General features: G+C 46.9%; 1 protein-coding gene across 1 annotated transcript in view; it reads right to left on the bottom strand.

The window, feature by feature from the left end:
• CPNE9 (copine family member 9) overlaps positions 1 to 18,691 on the bottom strand; it is a 1,803,250-nt gene that overhangs the window by 270,365 nt on the left and 1,514,194 nt on the right. The window contains exons 13-14 of the mRNA XM_069643244.1: positions 17,301 to 17,354; positions 11,085 to 11,146 (exon numbers count right to left, since the gene is read on the bottom strand). Coding sequence (XP_069499345.1) covers positions 11,085 to 11,146; positions 17,301 to 17,354 — 116 coding nt within the window. The remainder of the gene's footprint in view (positions 1 to 11,084; positions 11,147 to 17,300; positions 17,355 to 18,691) is intronic.

The following is an 18,691-nucleotide window of genomic DNA, read 5'->3' as shown; positions in this document are numbered from 1 at the left end:
ACCAAATTTCCAAAGGCACGCTTTAGGGGCCAAGCCGCTTCTCCTTCCGCAAATTTGGTGAAAATCCATCCAGCGGTTTGGGCTGTAGACGTGATCACATTTTTTACTTACATTGCATCTATCAAAAAAAACTGGGGGACAGTTATAGGGTGGGTGCCAAATGTGTGTGGAAATCCTCATGGACGCAATGGAAAAAAAACCTTTGTTCACACCTACAGCCCAAACCGCTGGACAGATTTTCGTCAAATTTGCAGCAGAAGTGGGGGCTTGGTCCTGAAAGTGTGCTTTTGTACATTTGGTGTCAATCCGTCCAGTAGTTTCTTTTAAAATGGCCAAATAGTAGGTAATATACAAAACACAGGGGACTGTTGTGGGTTTTCCTACTGTGGGTTACCCAATACTCTAGTCACACTTAGGAATACACAGTTTCTTTGCTGGGATAGATTGAAATAAGTCTGTATCTTGATTTTGGCTTACAGGTGCGTGTGGATGCACTTTGACGTGCTAAAAAACACAAGTACAGCCGCTCAGGGCTGTCCAAATGTCTCCTGCTTTTCGGATGAAGAAATGTTTAATATTTTAATAGGTGTTCTCCATCTGACAGGTGCAGATATGATTTTAAAATACTGGAGGGTGAACACTTTGTTCTCCAGTGGATTCCTCTTTTTTCTTCTTATTCTCTCTTCAAATTTGCATTTAATACAAATTACAGAATTTGTTGGGCCCTTAGTGTTCAATAATAGAGGGTCCTAATTTGGAAGAAACTACCTGTGCTTGATCCATACGCACTAGGTCAGGTCTTCCAACAGCCGACCGGTTTCTGTGGTAAGAAGTAGTTACACCAACCTAGGAGGCACCCATTTAGTTGCCTCCCATAAGCCCTGAGGAATGTGGTATAACTACTTCTTACCACAGAAACCGGTCGGCTATTGGAAGACCTGACCTGTAATTTGTATCCTTCTGACAGCCACGGGCTGTGGACTGAAGCTTGAAATCTACAAGCAACCCTGCACCAGATTGCCTCTGTTATTTTGCAAATATACCTACGTCTTATTCAAGATGTTTAGCCTTCACAGAAGATCCAGTCGAAACAATTTTAGCCATTCCATCCATCCTGGGGGAAGATGTACTATACCTACACCAGGCGCAACGACCGATGACTGGAACGAACTGGAAGTCCTGAAGAAACAACTCATAAGAACCAAATTACATGGAGCATTAATGACTGAATACCTATGAGCACATGCAGCGCCGATGGGCCTAATTATAAGGATTGAGCTGAGAATCTTCCTCGAACATGTAGAATTCAGGAAAGACTGGAGCTACATATCCAACAAGTGTACAAGGGACGGGTTCGTACTAATAATCAGCACTGCCAAAGCAGTGTCCAAGAAACTGATGAAAGAGATAGAAGAGAAACAGGAAACTATGAAATCCTCCATCGCACTTGCCCAATATAAGAAAAGCTTAGAAGATCTGGATACAGCGATGAAAGAATTTAGAGACTTGAACCTCAACAAGAAAATAACCAAACTAAAAAAAGATCTAGCGGTCTTTTCTCAAGAAAGAATCTATCGTACATCATGGACACCTACTTTGAAGACATGAGTGCAAACAACCCAATAACAACAGGCCCGCAGTTCAACCAACATAATAGAAAGAGGATTCAGAACAACCGATCCAGAGCAAACAATTGGTCCTTCTCAAGCGGGAGCTCAGGGAGTGGATCCAACACATCAGGCTCAAATAGCTCCATGAACAACTTTGCCCCCAAAATGCCCCCCAAAATGCTAACCATCCATCAATACCTTTTTTTCGAGGTGGGCAAGGCAAAGCAAAGAACAAGGGCAGAGGCAACTGGCAACCCCGAGTCCACTGGCAGAACCAGTCACCAGTTGTAACTCGCAGCAGACACCGAGGACAAGGACAACTGCAACCAGGACCATCAGTTTAACAAATCATATGATCACAGACATGAGAAACCCCCAGACAGATGCAGAATCTGAAATACCAAATACATATCGAGAAAGTCTAGTGATGAATCTATCGAAACATAACCTGACTGCAGACAAATTAGAAGTCCTTGAAAAGAGTCTCTCGTTCGTTCCATCAGCAGACCATGACCCGTTCCAGACCCGCATAGAAATGGCACAATTAGTCATGAAAATTCGGTTGAAACATTACTTCGGTTCAATAACCACCACCGCCAGAGAGAAAAGTGCAACAAACCTGAGGGGCAAGTCTACCTTTTACCCCCCACCGAATGGCATCTCACCTGAGTCAATTACATTTGAAAATGCGCTGCTTAAACAACTCGAGAAATTAGAAGCCGAACTAACTCCTGGTTACAAGAATTTCTCAAACAAAAACAAGCTAGCACTTCAATCACTAGCATCCAATGAACTTATCACCATCAAACCGGCGGATAAAGGCGGAGCCACGGTTATAATGGACATCATGGCATATGATCTAATGGTTCAGACCCTCTTACAGGAAACCGCCAGCTATAAACAACTAGGGGCTGATCCAACAGAAGCAATCAGACAACTTATAATAACTATTTTGTAAGAAGCCAACGCCGAAGAAGTGATCAGCAACAAAGAATATGACTTCCTCAACCCAAGAAACACAAGAAAACCAGCATTCTATGCACTTCCGAAAGTGCACAAAGGAATCACTCCACCACCAAGAAGACCCATAGTCTCCGGGAATGGCTCCATCCTGGAACCACTGTCACAATTTGTGGATTTCTTCTTAAAACCAGAAGTAACCAAAATGAAGTCATATCTGAAAGATACGACGGCAGTCATTGAATTGATAAAAGACTGACCTTTCGACTCAGGCCACAACCTAGTAACACTGGACATCGAATTGCTGTATACTAGAATTCCACAGATGGCCACTCTAAGAGTGATAGAGAAGATTCTACAAGAGAGAGAACCACCACTCCCCATTCTGGTTACTTTCGTGATGCAACTTTCAGAGATTGCATTGACAAAGAATTTCTTCAACTATAACAACAACTACTATGAACAAATATTGGGCATGGCGATGGGAGCTACCTTCGCACCGAGCCATGCCAATCTCTATGTCGCTAACTTCGAGGAGGTAAGGATCTATCAGCCCAACAACCCACGGCTGAATAAAATAAAATGATGGTCAAGGTACATTGACGACGTGCTGCTGATCTTCACAGGCAACGAGGCAGACCTTATTGCCTTTATGGAATGGCTCAACATGCAAAACCCCTTCCAGAGATTCCCTGAAACACATAGTACTGTTTCAGTACACTTCCTTGACTTGACATTACAGATAAGCAATGAAACCATTACAAGTACCATCTACAACAAGCCCACGGATAGGAACTCAATGCTTACATACAAGAGTTACCATCCGTCGAGCCTTAAAAAGAACCTACCTTGTGTCCAGTTCCTTCGATACCGTCAGAACTGCACACAAGTGACAGATTACAATCAGCAATCATCAGCACTGGCCACTAAATTGAAAAATAGGGGCTACCCAAAACACTAGTGAAACAAGCAAGAAAAAGGGGCAGAAAGATCCCAAGAGAAGCAACTTTGGAACATCACATGAAACGGAATGAATCTTCTGAGCAAATCACAGCTGTACTAAGCTTCTCACCACTGACCAATAAGATTAAGAAGGAAGTTCTCAAACTCTGGCCCATTCTGAATGTCAGTACCCAGAGCCCGGACCCTCCAAGATTTGCTATCAAAAGACGTACAAATCTGAGGGATTCCCTGGTACATTCATTTAAGGACACAACTCCCAGATCCAACACCCTATGGGGTGCAACCCAAACAACTGGGCACACACCATGTGGATCGTGCAGCGCCTGCTCTAGTACCAAAAGATCAACAAGCATTTAAATTGGCTGGCATTTTCCTTGGACACAAAAGAACTTTACAAATTGCAATAGTCGCAATGTAATCTACATCATAACCTGCCCATGTGCCAAACGCTACGTGGGTATGACAATGCGACCGATAAGAACACGTCTCGCGGAGCATAGGTCCTGCATCCGCACAAAAAAAGTCATCCGCACCTATGGTGGACTATTTTCTTGAACACCAACACAGTCCAGCGGACTTTACATGGTCCATTATCGAGAAGATGGCAGTACCCACAAGGGGCGGCAACATCCATGATCTTCTCTACAGAAGAGAACAACTATAGATCTACCGGTTGAAAACTGATAAGACAGGACTGAATGAGCCGACCAATTGGCAAACGTTAGCTACAATGTAAACAGCAGGAGAATCAGATGGTTACACCATGACATGTTAGCTGTGAGATCCTGAGCAATGTGTGTGCGTTTATGAGGTGAACTATTTGGAAACCAACCTACTTTGTATTACCTGCTACCATGCTCACCAATGTGTGCCTTTGAAAATAACTCTGTGAGTACAATAGGAACTTTGAAGTCAAGACGGTGAATCAGAACATTGTGAGGCACAGCTCAGTATGCCATATTCGAGACACCAATGTTTATTGATCTGCACAGACTCCCTCACATGTAACCTATTTGTAATCTTCTAACCGTGCATGATGTTCACTGTGTCAGGGCACCGTACATTTACCAGGCCACTCAGAGGACAAGTAGGCCAATGCAGATATACCCCAGTCACGGGCGGGTAATTGGTTATGTGTACTAGAAGACGGATAGACTAGCCCTACATATACCACCAAGAAAATACTATACACTGTCTGTACGTTCCACATGGAATCAGAATTTCAATTTCAATTTTAATTTTAGTTTATCTTAGACCAGACAGTGGGCCACAACCTCGCCAATCTGTCAACCCCAAACATATAATGGATACCCAGGAGTAGTGCGCCTGCCCGAATGACTCAGGAGCCTGACCTCAAAATGGCCACCCACAGGACCTCCCAGGTCGGCCATTGCCCGCCACGCGCGTCACGCGCAGCGGTGCTATGGAAACTATAAACAAAATGGTCTGACGGGCCGCGATGCATAGGACAGCATGCGCGCGGCCCACCAGACCACTTTCGGATGAAAACGAGAGGTAAGCCTCTGTCCGTAGACATCAGCTGAAGCGCGTAGCTGGGTCTTCCCCCGATCGCAAGGAGGACTGACTCGCGTTTGACTTTGTACAAAGACGCAGACGGGACCGCACGTTCGGTACCCGTCTTTTTGGTATATTTGCTGTTAGAGATGACACGCTAGTGTACGCCCATCTCCCCACAGTAAATCATTTGCAATCTTGGTTAAATAATCACTTTATAAAGATGTTAGGATGCCATTATGCATCCTGCCCATGCCTACAAATGCGAGTGAACGCACTTTAAGCTGATATTGACAAATGTGTTTGGCCCCTAGGTCTCAGGCTGCCTCACCCTCCCGTGCACAGAACTACTAGCTACATGGCAAGGGTAAGAGCCCTTCCATTTACTTTGTACTACTCATGTGCAGTGTGTTGAATAGTGACCACATGTAAAAAACCATAAAGGAGGGCACAACTTTATTCATTAATATGCCCTCCCCTTGTGTTTTTCTCCCCACCCCTCCTGTCATCCTTACAGGGAGAGGCTATTGAATTATGCAGACCACGCTGCCGTTGTAACATAGGAGGCACCCCTCTAGTTGCCTCCCATGAGCCCTGAGGAATGTGGTGTAACTACTTCTTACCACAGAAACCGGTCGGCTGTTGGAAGACCTGACCTAGTGCATATGGATCAAGCACAGGTAGTCTCTTCCGAATTAGGACCCTCTATTATTGAACACTAAGGGCCCAACAAATTCTGTAATTTGTATTAAATGCAAATTTGAAGAGAGAATAAGAAGAAAAAAGAGGAATCCACTGGAGAACAAAGTGTTCACCCTCCAGTATTTTAAAAACATATCGGCACCTGCCAGACGGAGAACACCTATTAAAATATTAAAAATCTCTTTATCCAAAAAGCAGCAGACATTTGGACAGCCCTGAGCTGCTGTACTTGTGTTTTTTAGCACGTCAAAGTGCATCCACACGCACCTGTAAGCCAAATAGTAGGTAAAATAAACTTTGTGATATCTGGGTCCGGTCCGAGGACTCACTTCCTTATTTGATCTCTGGACAGGCCCATTGAACCAATCGGGTGCCAGTGTGATGTCCGCAGACATTGGACGTGCCCGCTGATTGGATGGTGAAAAGCATGAAGTGCATCATAATTTTCAAAAAGGTCGCCATGTTGGATCTGCCGTAGGGAAAAAGTTTGAAAACACATTTGGGGTTATTTGGCGGTCAAAGGAAGGGCTGGAAAGGGTAGGGAGTACAGATGATATGGAGCTGCTTTTATAAGTGTAAAAGGTGGAGGCGGGTGCCGCCCAGTCCGCAGAGACTGCGGTAGTCTGCGGAAAGCACCGCGGACACTGCAGTAGTCCATGGACATCGCCGTGAGCAAACAATATTGGTGTCCGTGGACATCATTTCATTTGCAGGGGGTTCAGGTTGAGTTTTGTTATTTGAATGTGTATTGTACGTACTTGTTAAATGGTTTAATTTTATTGTGGTCATTGTGGTCAGTGGCCAAATTCTTTAGGGCATGACCATAGGCCATGCCCCCAAGAATCTGACCACTGGCCACACCCACCACAATAGTAATGTGTGTATAGTCATTTTAGGTAAATATAGGTAATTTAATGTATTGGCAGTATACAGTATTTGTAATATTTTGGAATGATATAATAAAAGTTTATATGGTATTTATGATTGTAGTCAGTGGTTGAAGTGCACGAAAAGAAGTAGTGGAACTAGGTTCCCTGCTGGCCTGCACCCTCTCCCCATAAACCCCATCACCATGCCCCATCCCACACACAATACAAACCCCCAAACACATGCACCTGCTGTTTAAGGGAACATTCTGTGTACATTTCAGCTTCTTCCTACACTTTCATTCGAAAATAAACCCCCCTCCGGAAAGCTTTCTTTTTAAAATAAACATATAGGAACAGTAAAACGTATTGTCAAAGTGTAGAGGAGCACCGCTGCCAAATGCTCCCGCTCACTTCGGCCACTGATTGTAGTACAATTGAGTATAGTGCTCCTTGATGTCTACTCCACCTCTCACAAAGTCAACAATTGTATCCTCATTAAACGGTTACATGATACCATTAGCATCATGGAGAGGCCGCTGGACTGGCTGATTTGTTTTCCTCACTAGCTGCCTTCTCAGCTGCAACTGGGCTGTTTGTACTGCACCATCACACAGTGTAACTGCAGAGTACCCAGGGTTCTATCCTATAATTGCGGCTCTTCCATTTGCTCTTCCATTTCTATTTCGTTCCTCTGGCAAACCTGATGTCCTTCTATTCTCATTTCCAGTGTTATTTTAATAACATATGGGTTTCCTTAAACTTCCCTGAACTCATTTGTTGTTCTCGTTTTGTATCTCTATTGTCTGACCGCCATTGAGGCATTGTGTGCCGCCAACAATTTGTGTCTCAATGAAAGTAAGATGTAGATAGTTTTTACTGTGACACCTGTGCCCTGTTTTTCTTCTACCCTCTGGCCGCTGTCTTTGGGCCCTCTACTCTCACCATCTTGTGAGGTCAGAAACCTTGGGGTTATCTTTAAGTCCTCTCTCTCTTTTGCTCCTTACATTTTGGAGCTTGTAAAGAAAGCGCATGCTTTCAGCTTGACCTCCTTACAGGCATTGTACCTTTCCCACCTTCACCCAGAAGATCAACGTCTGTAGAGGCCTGGTCCTGTGTAGGCTAGACTTTTGCAACAGGCTCTTCCTTAATGACCGCCTTTGTTGTCTATGCCCTCTTCCGTTAATCTGAAATGGGGCTGCAAGACATATCCTTGGCCTCAAGCCCAGGGGTCGTATTGCTGTAGTCCTAAAATGTATACATTGGTTCCTGATAATTGCAATATGTCCAACTTTTGTTTCCCTAAATACTGCCCTGCTAGAGCCCTCCGCTGTTGTAACTCCAATACTCTGCTTGTCCAATGCTTTTTGAGACAGAGAGCAGGAGGCATGTCCCTGTCTTCAGCCGGTGCTTGTCTTAGGAACAGCCTTTCTGCTGCTCTTATACTTGAGCTGGACTTTCTTAAATTCCGGAAATGTCTGTAAACTCTACTGTTGTGTTCCTGTTTTACTTAATCCCTTCACTGCTAACTCATGCCATTGCCACTGAGACTGGTGACCTAGTCCCTTATGAACCTCCCAGGTTCCAGGCCCTTCATATAGTCAACACCAGAACACCACCCCCTTTCAGCACTGCCCTTGCGGGTCTACCATATGGTAGATTTGTCCCACACCCACGGGACTCCTTTGCCCCTGACCCCGCAGGTAGCTAGTGGCCTCCCAGTTTGGCATGTCATGGCACTTTCCTTCTTTGCTCCTATCAGCACTTGGTAATCACTACTCATCTTTCCCTTCATGCACTTCTTTTACTGCACAATGCATATGTGCATTTATAGCAGAAGTGTGTACAATGTTTTGGCATAAGCAAGTGAAATGCAGGTGCAAAAGATGTGTAGAACATTTTTAAGTGGTAGTTGGTGCGTGGAGGCCTAATTTGTTGATCGGGTTATATGTAGAGTTTTTTTTTTTTACTGATTGGTGGTTATGTGTAGGTAAATGTATGTTTAGTAGGTCTAGTGTACGTAACTATGTGGCGGGCAAGTGTGTCAATCCTGTGTGCAGACAATGATGAGCACTGACATTGTTTTTTGCAAAGGATTCAAAACTGGTGTTAACTAAGGACGAGGTGGATCTGCCCACTACAAATGGAAAACATGTGGGTGTTGATTCAAAATCAAAGGTTTACAGTGCGTTGAGGGGGGCTGTAAGGGGTCAAGTTGGTGCTGGTTCTAGCATGAAATATGTTGGTGGGAGTAACAGTGCGGTGGTATGCAATCATTTAAATGTGCACCGGGTAATAACTCTCAAGCATTGAATAGGCAGGTGTTTTATTATAATAATAATTATGATTATTTATTTATTTATAACGCGCTTCATACCCAGAGATTTCTAAGCGCGGACCCGGGTATCGAGCCTGTGTTGCTCTGCAACATCTTGCTTCCAAGGCGAGCGCCTTTTGATACCTAGGGAAATGCTGAATGACTGTGATTCTTTAGGTTTATGATGTTTGGGTGGTCAACCCACTTCAGACCGTTGAGTGGCATTATGTTTCCTAAACATTTTACATTTACCCAGCATGGACGGCTAATAGATTGAAAAGAAGGATTAATGCTGTTGATTTTATCTTGTATTAATGGATTATTTTTATATTAATTGTGGACATTTTAATAATTCGTATTACCACTATTAATGATTTTATATTGTTGTTTTATGATCAATTCAATTGTTGTAAAGGTTGAAATTAGGTAACCATATAAAATACATTTTTTTTAAAAAAGCTCAACTGGTTGTATTTTTTAAGAGGTCAGCCAGGGGTCAGCCTGTCTCCTCAAGGAATTACAGATAACCCTCAACTGGCTTGACTCAAAGAGCAGGGGGCATTGTTTTCCTCACCAGCAGACAGAAAACCACCTATTGCTTCTGTAGAAAGAAACTTCTATTAGGTATAATCTTACTGGGTGTTCAGGAGAACACTGAAGACTTGGCTGTTTGCCTAACCCGGAAATCAAGCACCTGCGTCCCCCATCCCCCTGACTTTGTCCCTTCCTCTTAAGTATATGCGTAACTGGTTGTAACAGCGCCTTGATGCCTCTGGGTTTAGTGTGCTCTATACATGAATAAACAAATAAATAAATAAATACACGCTATGTATAAAGCCCAAATCCTTCGTAGGCAGTTTGCTAGGTGCCATTCAAACCTTCATCAAATTAGCCCGCACAGGCAAGGGCCATTCACTTTTTAAAAAGCTTCAACGTTAGAAGTAAATGAGCAGGTCATGCAGTCAGGGACATTGTTTCAAATTGTCATGTTATTCATGTTGCATTTCGGAGAAACATGCATGTAAACAGGAGAGCACTGAAGGCTAAGGTCCTTAATCGCTGGCCTGCAAAACAATGGCACGTTGGGGACTATTAAAAGGTTAGCTCTGCCCCGCAAATCGCATAGGCAGCAAGAGAAGATTCTAATTCTCATTATCACTTGGGTTCACTAGAGACTAGAACATGTCCCAGCCTCCTGGTACCGGATATCCCTCCTCTGGAAGCCCTGGGCCTGGCAATCTCCATATCAAAGGGATCAAGAGAAGAGACTATGTGACCGAAGGAAGGAGAGCACTCCATTGGCTCAGGATTCAGGACAGAATTCTCTTCACATCCATGGCGCTAGTGCATAGATGCTTGCATGGTGTGGCTTCCCCGGTGTATCTCAGGACTAAGTTCACAAGATACACACCCAATAGGCCACTGAGGTCTGAAGCACATGGCAGGTTGCAGGTGCCGTTGGTCAATCGAGTGACGGGTGCCGGGAAATCCTTCCCTGTGCAGGCAGCACAGCAGTGGAACAAGCTTCCCCTGCCATCCGCCTAGAACTTCATTACAGAATTTTCAGGAAGCACCTCAAGACACATCCCTTCGAGTAAAACTCCATTTAGATAGAGGTAGATCCAGCCTTTTTGTCTTAGTTCGTACTTGTCTCCTGGCTTTATGTCACTGCGCCCTGATGCCTGCGGGCTTTTGGCGAAATACAAATACATAAATAAATAAATAAATCTCCTAGGTGCCTTGCATCCCAGCATCACATCCCATCCCAGTGGATGCAACATCCTGTAACCCTTTCCTCATTAGTGACCCTCAATGGCATATACAGCGCTGCGTGGCTTCCTATGTAGGTGGGCGCTACATGCAACCCTACATGCATTAGTGGCTCCAGGCATCCTCTATGAACGCTTCACACATGTGCTATATCCCACCCTCTAAATGCGGGTCCAGTGATGGAGCAGGACACGCGGCCATGAGGATCACAGAATGGGCGCGTGCACATCTGTGTCTGTCTGGGACTGCATCTCTGTCTCTGAAAGCATGCGTGGAGTCTGGCTGTGCTTGTGCATAACGGGGGGAGGGAGGGTGGAGGGGTAGTCCTGTGCACTATATCATGTTACTCGCATGCTCAGCCACAGTCTCCTCTGCACTTACCCGCCTTTGATGTAATCCACGAATGTGTACTCTGATTCCACTTTAAACGACAGGAGCGTCACCTGGGGGGCAAATAAGCAGATGGGGTTACCTGTGCCCCTGAGAGTTCACTGTTCAGAAGACACGGCTGCAGTGCCCTGGCATGTCACTGGCTCTGCCCCGGCCCTAGTGGTCTTGCAGAGTTGCCAGCCTGTGCTTAAATCCCCCCCATGCCCCCTGTAGGCCAGACTGCTATGGAATGATGGGGTGGGTAATGCGGCTACAATGACGCCATTAGTGCCTGTTACCAGGAGGTTTGGGGGGCTCTTGGGCAGGTGGGCATGGCGGGGGCAGTGTGATGTTGGGGCGGCTAGTATTGAGGGTCTGGGGTGGCTGTGCACAGTGCACTGGTGACTGGCGGGGAACCAGAGGTACACGGGCATAGTGCTTCCGAAGACAAGGGAGTAGGGGGGCTCGCTGGGTGCATAAGGTTAGGTGTGCGGTAATATTCCGACTAATTCACCCCAACTGCACACTACAAGGTCCTGTTCAGTAGCTAACACGCTCCCCGATATATACAGCACATGACCCCAAGGCGACGCATAATATCCTCGCTATTTACTTGCTGGGGGTACAGTGCTCCCTCTATATAATACCACATGATGAGAATACATGCTCATTTATACCGCTAATATTATAATACCCGTGAAATGTTCCTGATGGGGTGTATTATTCTGTGTAACACAAAATGATAAGGTGCCCAGTGGCATTACATCGAGGGGATAATCACCACTTGTGATGTCATAACTGGTCTGTTACATAGGTTCTGTTTTCTATCGCGTAGGACCGGTTCACGAGTTAACTACCGCTAGTGGTAATTACCGTTACCACACGTGGCAATCTGAGAGTGTCCGCACAAATGTAAGGCAGTGAACTCAGGGACACATCCACATTTTCTGAAATACATTTAAATGGTAAACATAAATATTTCGTTTAATGATATCATATGGCATTTATAACGTGCCTTTACATAGGTGTTTCAAGGCGCACCAAGGCTAGGGGGAGAAACAGAGAGAGGACAAGAAACAACGATCTTAGTAGGCGCAGTGATACTCAGATCGCGCAAGTGCAGGGGGGGGAGGCGGGCAGAAATGCGGGTGTGTGTGGGAGGGTGGACAAGTGAGGCACAAGGAAAAGCAGGAAAAACAACAGGTAGAGCAGCCAGCGGGTGGCAAGTGCGAGTGCACACAAGTGTCTGGTAAGTGCAGGAGAGAGGACTGTAGGGTTACAGATAAGTGCAGTAGAGGGGTCTGTAGGGTTACAGATAAGTGCAGGAGAGGGGACTTTAGGGTTACAGGTAAGTGCAGGATAGGGGGCTGCAGGGTTACAGGTAAGTGCAGGAGAGGGGACTGTAAGGTTACAGATAAGTGCAGGATAGGGGACTTTAGGGTTACAAATAAGTGCAGGAGAGGGGACTGTAAGGTTACAGATAAGTGCAGTAAAGGGGACTGTAGGGTTACAGATAAGTGCAGGAGAGGGGACTGTAGGGTTACAGATACGTGCAGGAGAGGGGATTGTAAGGTTACAGATAAGTGCAGGATAGTGGACTGTAGGGTTACAGATAAGTGCAGGATAGGGGACTGTAGGGTTACAGATAAGTGCAGGATAGGGGACTGTAGGGTTACAGATAGGTGCAGGAGAGGGGACTGTAAGGTTACAGATAAGTGCAGGAGAGGGGACTGTAGGCTTACAGATAAGTGCAGGAGAGGGGACTGTAGGGTTACAGATAAGTGCAGGAGAGGGGACTGTAAGGTAACAGATAAGCGCAGGAGAGGGGACTGCAGGGTTACAGATAAGTGCAGGAGAGGGGACTGTAGGGTTACACATAAGTGCAGGAGAGGGGACTGTAGGCTTACAGATAAGCGCAGGAGAGGGGACTGTAAGGTTACAGATAAGTGCAGGATAGGGGACTGTAGGGTTACAGATAAGTGCAGGAGAGGGGACTGTAGGCTTACAGATAGGTGCAGGAGAGGGGACTGTAAGGTTACAGATAAGCACAGGATAGGAGACTGTAGGGTTACAGATAAGTGCAGGATAGGGGACTGTAGGCTTACAGATAAGTGCAGGAGAGGGGACTGTAAGGTTACAGATAAGTGCAGGATAGGGGACTGTAGGGTTACAGATAAGTGCAGGAGAGGGGACTGTAGGCTTACAGATAAGTGCAGGAGAGGGGACTGTAAGGTTACAGATAAGCGCAGGATAAGAGACTGTAGGGTTACAGATAAGTGCAGGATAGGGAACTGTAGGGTTACAGATAAGTAAGTTATCTAAGGTTACAGATAAGTGCAGGAGAGGGGACTGTAAGGTTACAGATAAGTGCAGGAGAGGGGACTGTAGGCTTACAGATAAGTGCAGGAGAGGGGACTGTAGGCTTACAGATAAGTGCAGGAGAGGGGACTGTAAGGTTACAGATAAGTGCAGGAGAGGGGACTGTAAGGTAACAGATAAGTGCAGGATAGGGGACTGTAGGGTTACAGATAGGTGCAGGAGAGGGGACTGTAGGGTTACAGATAAGTGCAGGCGAGGGGACTGTAGGCTTACAGATAAGTGCAGTAGAGGGGTCTGTAGGGTTACAGATAAGTGCAGGAGAGGGGACTTTAGGGTTACAGGTAAGTGCAGGATAGGGGGCTGCAGGGTTACAGGTAAGTGCAGGAGAGGGGACTGTAAGGTTACAGATAAGTGCAGGATAGGGGACTTTAGGGTTACAGATAAGTGCAGGATAGGGGACTGTAGGGTTACAGATAAGTGCAGGAGAGGGGACTGTAAGGTTACAGATAAGTGCAGTAAAGGGGACTGTAGGGTTACAGATACGTGCAGGAGAGGGGACTGTAGGGTTACAGATACGTGAAGGAGAGGGGACTGTAAGGTTACAGATACGTGCAGGATAGGGGACTGTAGGGTTACAGATAAGTGCAGGATAGGGGACTGTAGGGTTACAGATAAGTGCAGGATAGGGGACTGTAGGGTTACAGATAGGTGCAGGAGAGGGGACTGTAAGGTTACAGATAAGTGCAGGAGAGGGGACTGTAGGCTTACAGATAAGTGCAGGAGAGGGGACTGTAGGGTTACAGATAAGTGCAGGAGAGGGGACTGTAAGGTAACAGATAAGCGCAGGAGAGGGGACTGCAGGGTTACAGATAAGTGCAGGAGAGGGGACTGTAGGGTTACAGATAAGTGCAGGAGAGGGGACTGTAGGCTTACAGATAAGTGCAGGAGAGGGGACTGTAAGGTTACAGATAAGTGCAGGATAGGGGACTGTAGGGTTACAGATAAGTGCAGGAGAGGGGACTGTAGGCTTACAGATAAGTGCAGGAGAGGGGACTGTAAGGTTACAGATAAGCGCAGGATAGGAGACTAGGGTTACAGATAAGTGCAGGATAGGGGACTGTAGGGTTACAGATAAGTAAGTTATCTAAGGTTACAGATATGTGCAGGAGAGGGGACTGTAAGGTTACAGATAAGTGAAGGAGAGGGGACTGTAGGCTTACAGATAAGTGCAGGAGAGGGGACTGTAAGGTTACAGATAAGTGCAGGAAAGGGGACTGTAGGGTTACAGATGAGTGCAGGAGAGGGGACTGTAAGGCTACAGATGAGTGCAGGAGAGGGAATTGCAGGGTTACAGATAAGTACGGGAGAGGGGACTGTAGGGTTACAGATAAGTGCAGGAGAGGGGATTTCAGGCTTACAGATAAGTGCAGGAGAGGGGACTGTAGGGTTACAGATAAGTGCAGGATAGAGGACTGTAGGGTTACAGATAAGTGCAGGAGAGGGGACTGTAAGGTTACAGATAAGTGCAGGAAAGGGGACTGTAGGGTTACAGATAAGTGCAGGAGAGGGGACTGTAGGGTTACAGAGAAGTGCAGGAGAGGGGACTGTAAGGTTACAGATAAGTGCAGGAGAGGGGACTGTAGGGTTACAGATAAGTGCAGGATAGGGGACTGTAGGGTTACAGATAAGTGCAGGAGAGGGGACTGTAGGGTTAGAGATAAGTGCAGGATAGGGGACTGTAGGGTAACAGATAAGTGCAGGAGAGGGGACTGTAAGGTTACAGATAAGTGCAGGAGAGGGGACTGTAGGCTTACAGATAAGTGCAGGAGAGGGGACTGTAAGGTTACAGATAAGTGCAGGAGAGGGGACTGTAGGGTTACAGATAAGTGCAGGAGAGGGGACTCTAGGCTTACAGATAAGTGCAGGAGAGGGGACTGTAAGGTTACAGATAAGCGCAGGATAGGGGACTGTAGGGTTACAGATAAGTGCAGGAGAGGGGACTGTAAGGTTACAGATAAGCGCAGGAGAGGGGACTGCAGGGTTACAGATAAGTGCAGGGGAGGGGACTGCAGGGTTACAGATAAGTGCAGGAGAGGGGACTGTAGGGTTACAGATAAGTGCAGGAGAGGGGACTGTAAGGTTACAGATAAGCGCAGGAGAGGGGACTGTAGGGTTACAGATAAGTGCAGGAGAGGGGACTGTAGGGTTACAGATAAGTGCAGGAGAGGGGACTCTAGGCGAGGGGACTGTAGGGTTACAGATAAGCGCAGGAGAGGGGACTGCAGGGTTACAGATAAGCGCAGGGGAGGGGACTGCAGGGTTACAGATAAGTGCAGGAGAGGGGACTGTAGGGTTACAGATAAGCGCAGGAGAGGGGACTGTAAGGTTACAGATAAGTGCAGGAGAGGGGACTGTAGGGTTACAGACACAGACCACAAGTGTAAGGGGTGCCGAGAGGCAGTGCGGGTGTGCAGCTGGAGTTCAACCCGGGGTTTAAGAGGGTGATCAGCTAACCAGTGCGAGTATCAGACAGGAGATCAGCAGGTGAGAGGAAGAGAGAAAGCAGAAGCAAAGAGGAAGGTTTTGAGGTGCTTCCAGAACGCAGATAGTTCTCCTCAAGTTTCAGAGAGGCCGGGAGGCTGATCCAGAGGGAGGCTTGACATCTGTGCAGAGCCTGCTGACGCAGGTTCGAATCCCGTTTTGAAGTCGATAAATGAGCTCCACACACCTTGGGTAATAAGAAGCAGCGCTCAGATACCTGAGGGTTCGTAGCGCTACATAAGTGCTAAATTATTATTATTATCTGCCCCCAACTCGTTTCTTGGAGAAGCGAGTGACTCTCAATGAGCGGGGGGTGGAGGAGAGACGAGCTGGGGTAGGAAGATATTCGGGTAGAGAGAGCTGGAGGTATTGTGGTCGCAGGCCCCAGAAAGCCTTGAATGTAGGTCATGTTTGGTGGACGGGAGTGTACAGGGGATGTCCGCGCTTCACAGCGCTACTGTATATTGTAAAATGACGCACAGAGCCGCCTTTGCATTATTCACCAACAGGGGTGTGAATGTGGGTGTCCAAGAAGCCCATCAGAGCCCCCAGTACCACGTGTGCGTCTCTTAAGGTGGCAGCAGGCGCTAGTGGAAACCTTCTCTGAAAGGATACGCATGTTTTGATAGGTGAGGGTTGTGGGGTGGGTTGGGGGGGGGGGGCGGAGGTTAAACATTTTACGCACCTACATTTTGTGCGGATGTAAAAGTGTGTGTACATGAGTTCATAAACAAGCAGAACTCGTATTCCAGGAATACCACATGGGGTAAAGACCGCACCACACTGACTTTTGCGGACGGTAAACACCGCCCCCCACCCCCACCCCCTCCAAACTAATAAAGAGATGTTTAGGAATACAACGCAATTTTCCAAGGACCTCTTAATTTGTTTCGTGGCAACAGGAGTAATTTGGGAAACCCTCCTTGCCGTGTAGCCTAGAATCAAAGCCTTTTAGATGCACAGGTGTTAATATGGCACCCCCTTCCCCCCCACCCCCCGGATTTAGCGGAGGAAAAGCGGAACAGACCTGCCTAGATGCCACCCTGTGATTTGCGGTTTGTGCACGGATTTCTGCAGCAGGTGCTTAGCCCGCTGATCTATCTTACCGCCTGACACTGGTGGCTTTGAAAGACTGTGGATTTTGGAACGGTAGCTCGAGAACAGAGAATAGGCGCTACTCGAGGCGCTACCCGCGGCTGGGATGGGAAGGAGGCGCTACCCGGGGCGCTACACAAATGAGAGATCAGACCCAGACTACCTCCGGCTGGGATGGGAAGGAGGCGCTACCCGAGGCGCTACCCAAATGAGAGATCAGACCCAGACTACCTCCGGCTGGGATGGGAAGGAGGGTTGGGGGGAATCACTCACCGTCCCAGAGTTGATGTATTTCTTCTTTTTGACCTTTTTTTTCGGATTTAATACCTAAATAAAACAGAAGTGACAGATTAAGGAAAAGTTCCAGTGGCAGAGTTTCAGCGCATTAATCTCCATTAGGAAGTACAGCCGCGCCTCCATCACTCCAGCGTGCTGCGAGCATCAGCCAGGAGAGCTCGCCACACACCGGATGGAGAACACAGGCTGATGTGCATTTATCATTCAGCCGTACTCTTGGTACCAGCCAGGCGTCCTCAGCACGCATGTGGTATAGAGCAAGCACAACAGCACATTCATCACTCAGGCGTGTACGTGTACCAGTTAGAAGTGCTCAGCACACATGTGGTATACAGCAAGGACAGCAGCACATCCATCACTCAGCCGTGCACGGGTACAACTAAGAAGTGCTTAGCACACATGTGCATTCATGACCCATGCACACTCTGGGTAACAGTCGGGTGCCCTCATCACACATGTGATGTAGAGCAGCGGCAGTCGTGCATTCATCACTAAGACGTGCTCTGGGCATGAGTCAAGAGCTCTTATCACACATGATGGAGCGCAAGGACAGTGGTAAACTCATCATTCAGGTGTGCTCCTGGTACCAGTCAGAAATGATCAGCACACATGTGGAACAAAGCAAGGACAGTGGTGCATTCATCATTCGGGTGTGCTTTTGGTACCAGTCAAACGTGCTTAGCAGCACACATGTTAGGTAGAGCAGGGGCAGCGGTGTATTCATCACTCAGGTGTGCTGTTGGTAAACAATCAGGAGGGCCCCAGCACAAAGATGGAATAGCACAAGGTCGGCAGTGCATTCCTCACTCAGGTGTGCTCTGGGTATCAGTCATAAGTGCCCAGCACACATGTGATTTAGAGCAAGGACAGTGGTGCATGTATCACTCAGGTGTGCTCTTGGTACCAATCAGAAGTGCTCAGCAAACCTGTGTTATAGTGCAAGGACAGAGTGCATTCATCACGCAGGCGTGCTCCTGGGACAATCAGAAGTGCTCAGTACACATGTGGTGTAGAGCAAGGACAGCGGTGCATTCATCACTAATGTGTGCTTTTGGTACCAGTCATAGGTTCTCAGTAAAATGTGCGACCTAGAGCAAGGTCAATGGTGCACTCATCACTCAGGTGTACTCTTGGAACCAATGAGAAGTGCTCAGCAAAATGTGCTATGTATAGCAAGGGAAATGGTGCATTCATCACTCAGGTGTGCTCTTGGAACCAGTGAGAAGTGCTCAGCAAAATATGCGATGTAGAGCAAGGGCAATGGTGCATTCATCACTCAAGTGTGCTCTTGGAACCAGTGAGAAGTGCTCAGCAAAATATGCGACCTAGAGCAAGGGCAATGGTGCATTCATCACTCAGGTGTGCTC

This window comes from Ambystoma mexicanum, chromosome 2p, assembly GCF_040938575.1.
Source record: "Ambystoma mexicanum isolate Mex_15411 chromosome 2p, UKY_AmexF1_1, whole genome shotgun sequence".
Lineage (NCBI taxonomy): Eukaryota > Metazoa > Chordata > Amphibia > Caudata > Ambystomatidae > Ambystoma > Ambystoma mexicanum.
This window is presented reverse-complemented; position numbering and strand designations above follow the sequence as displayed.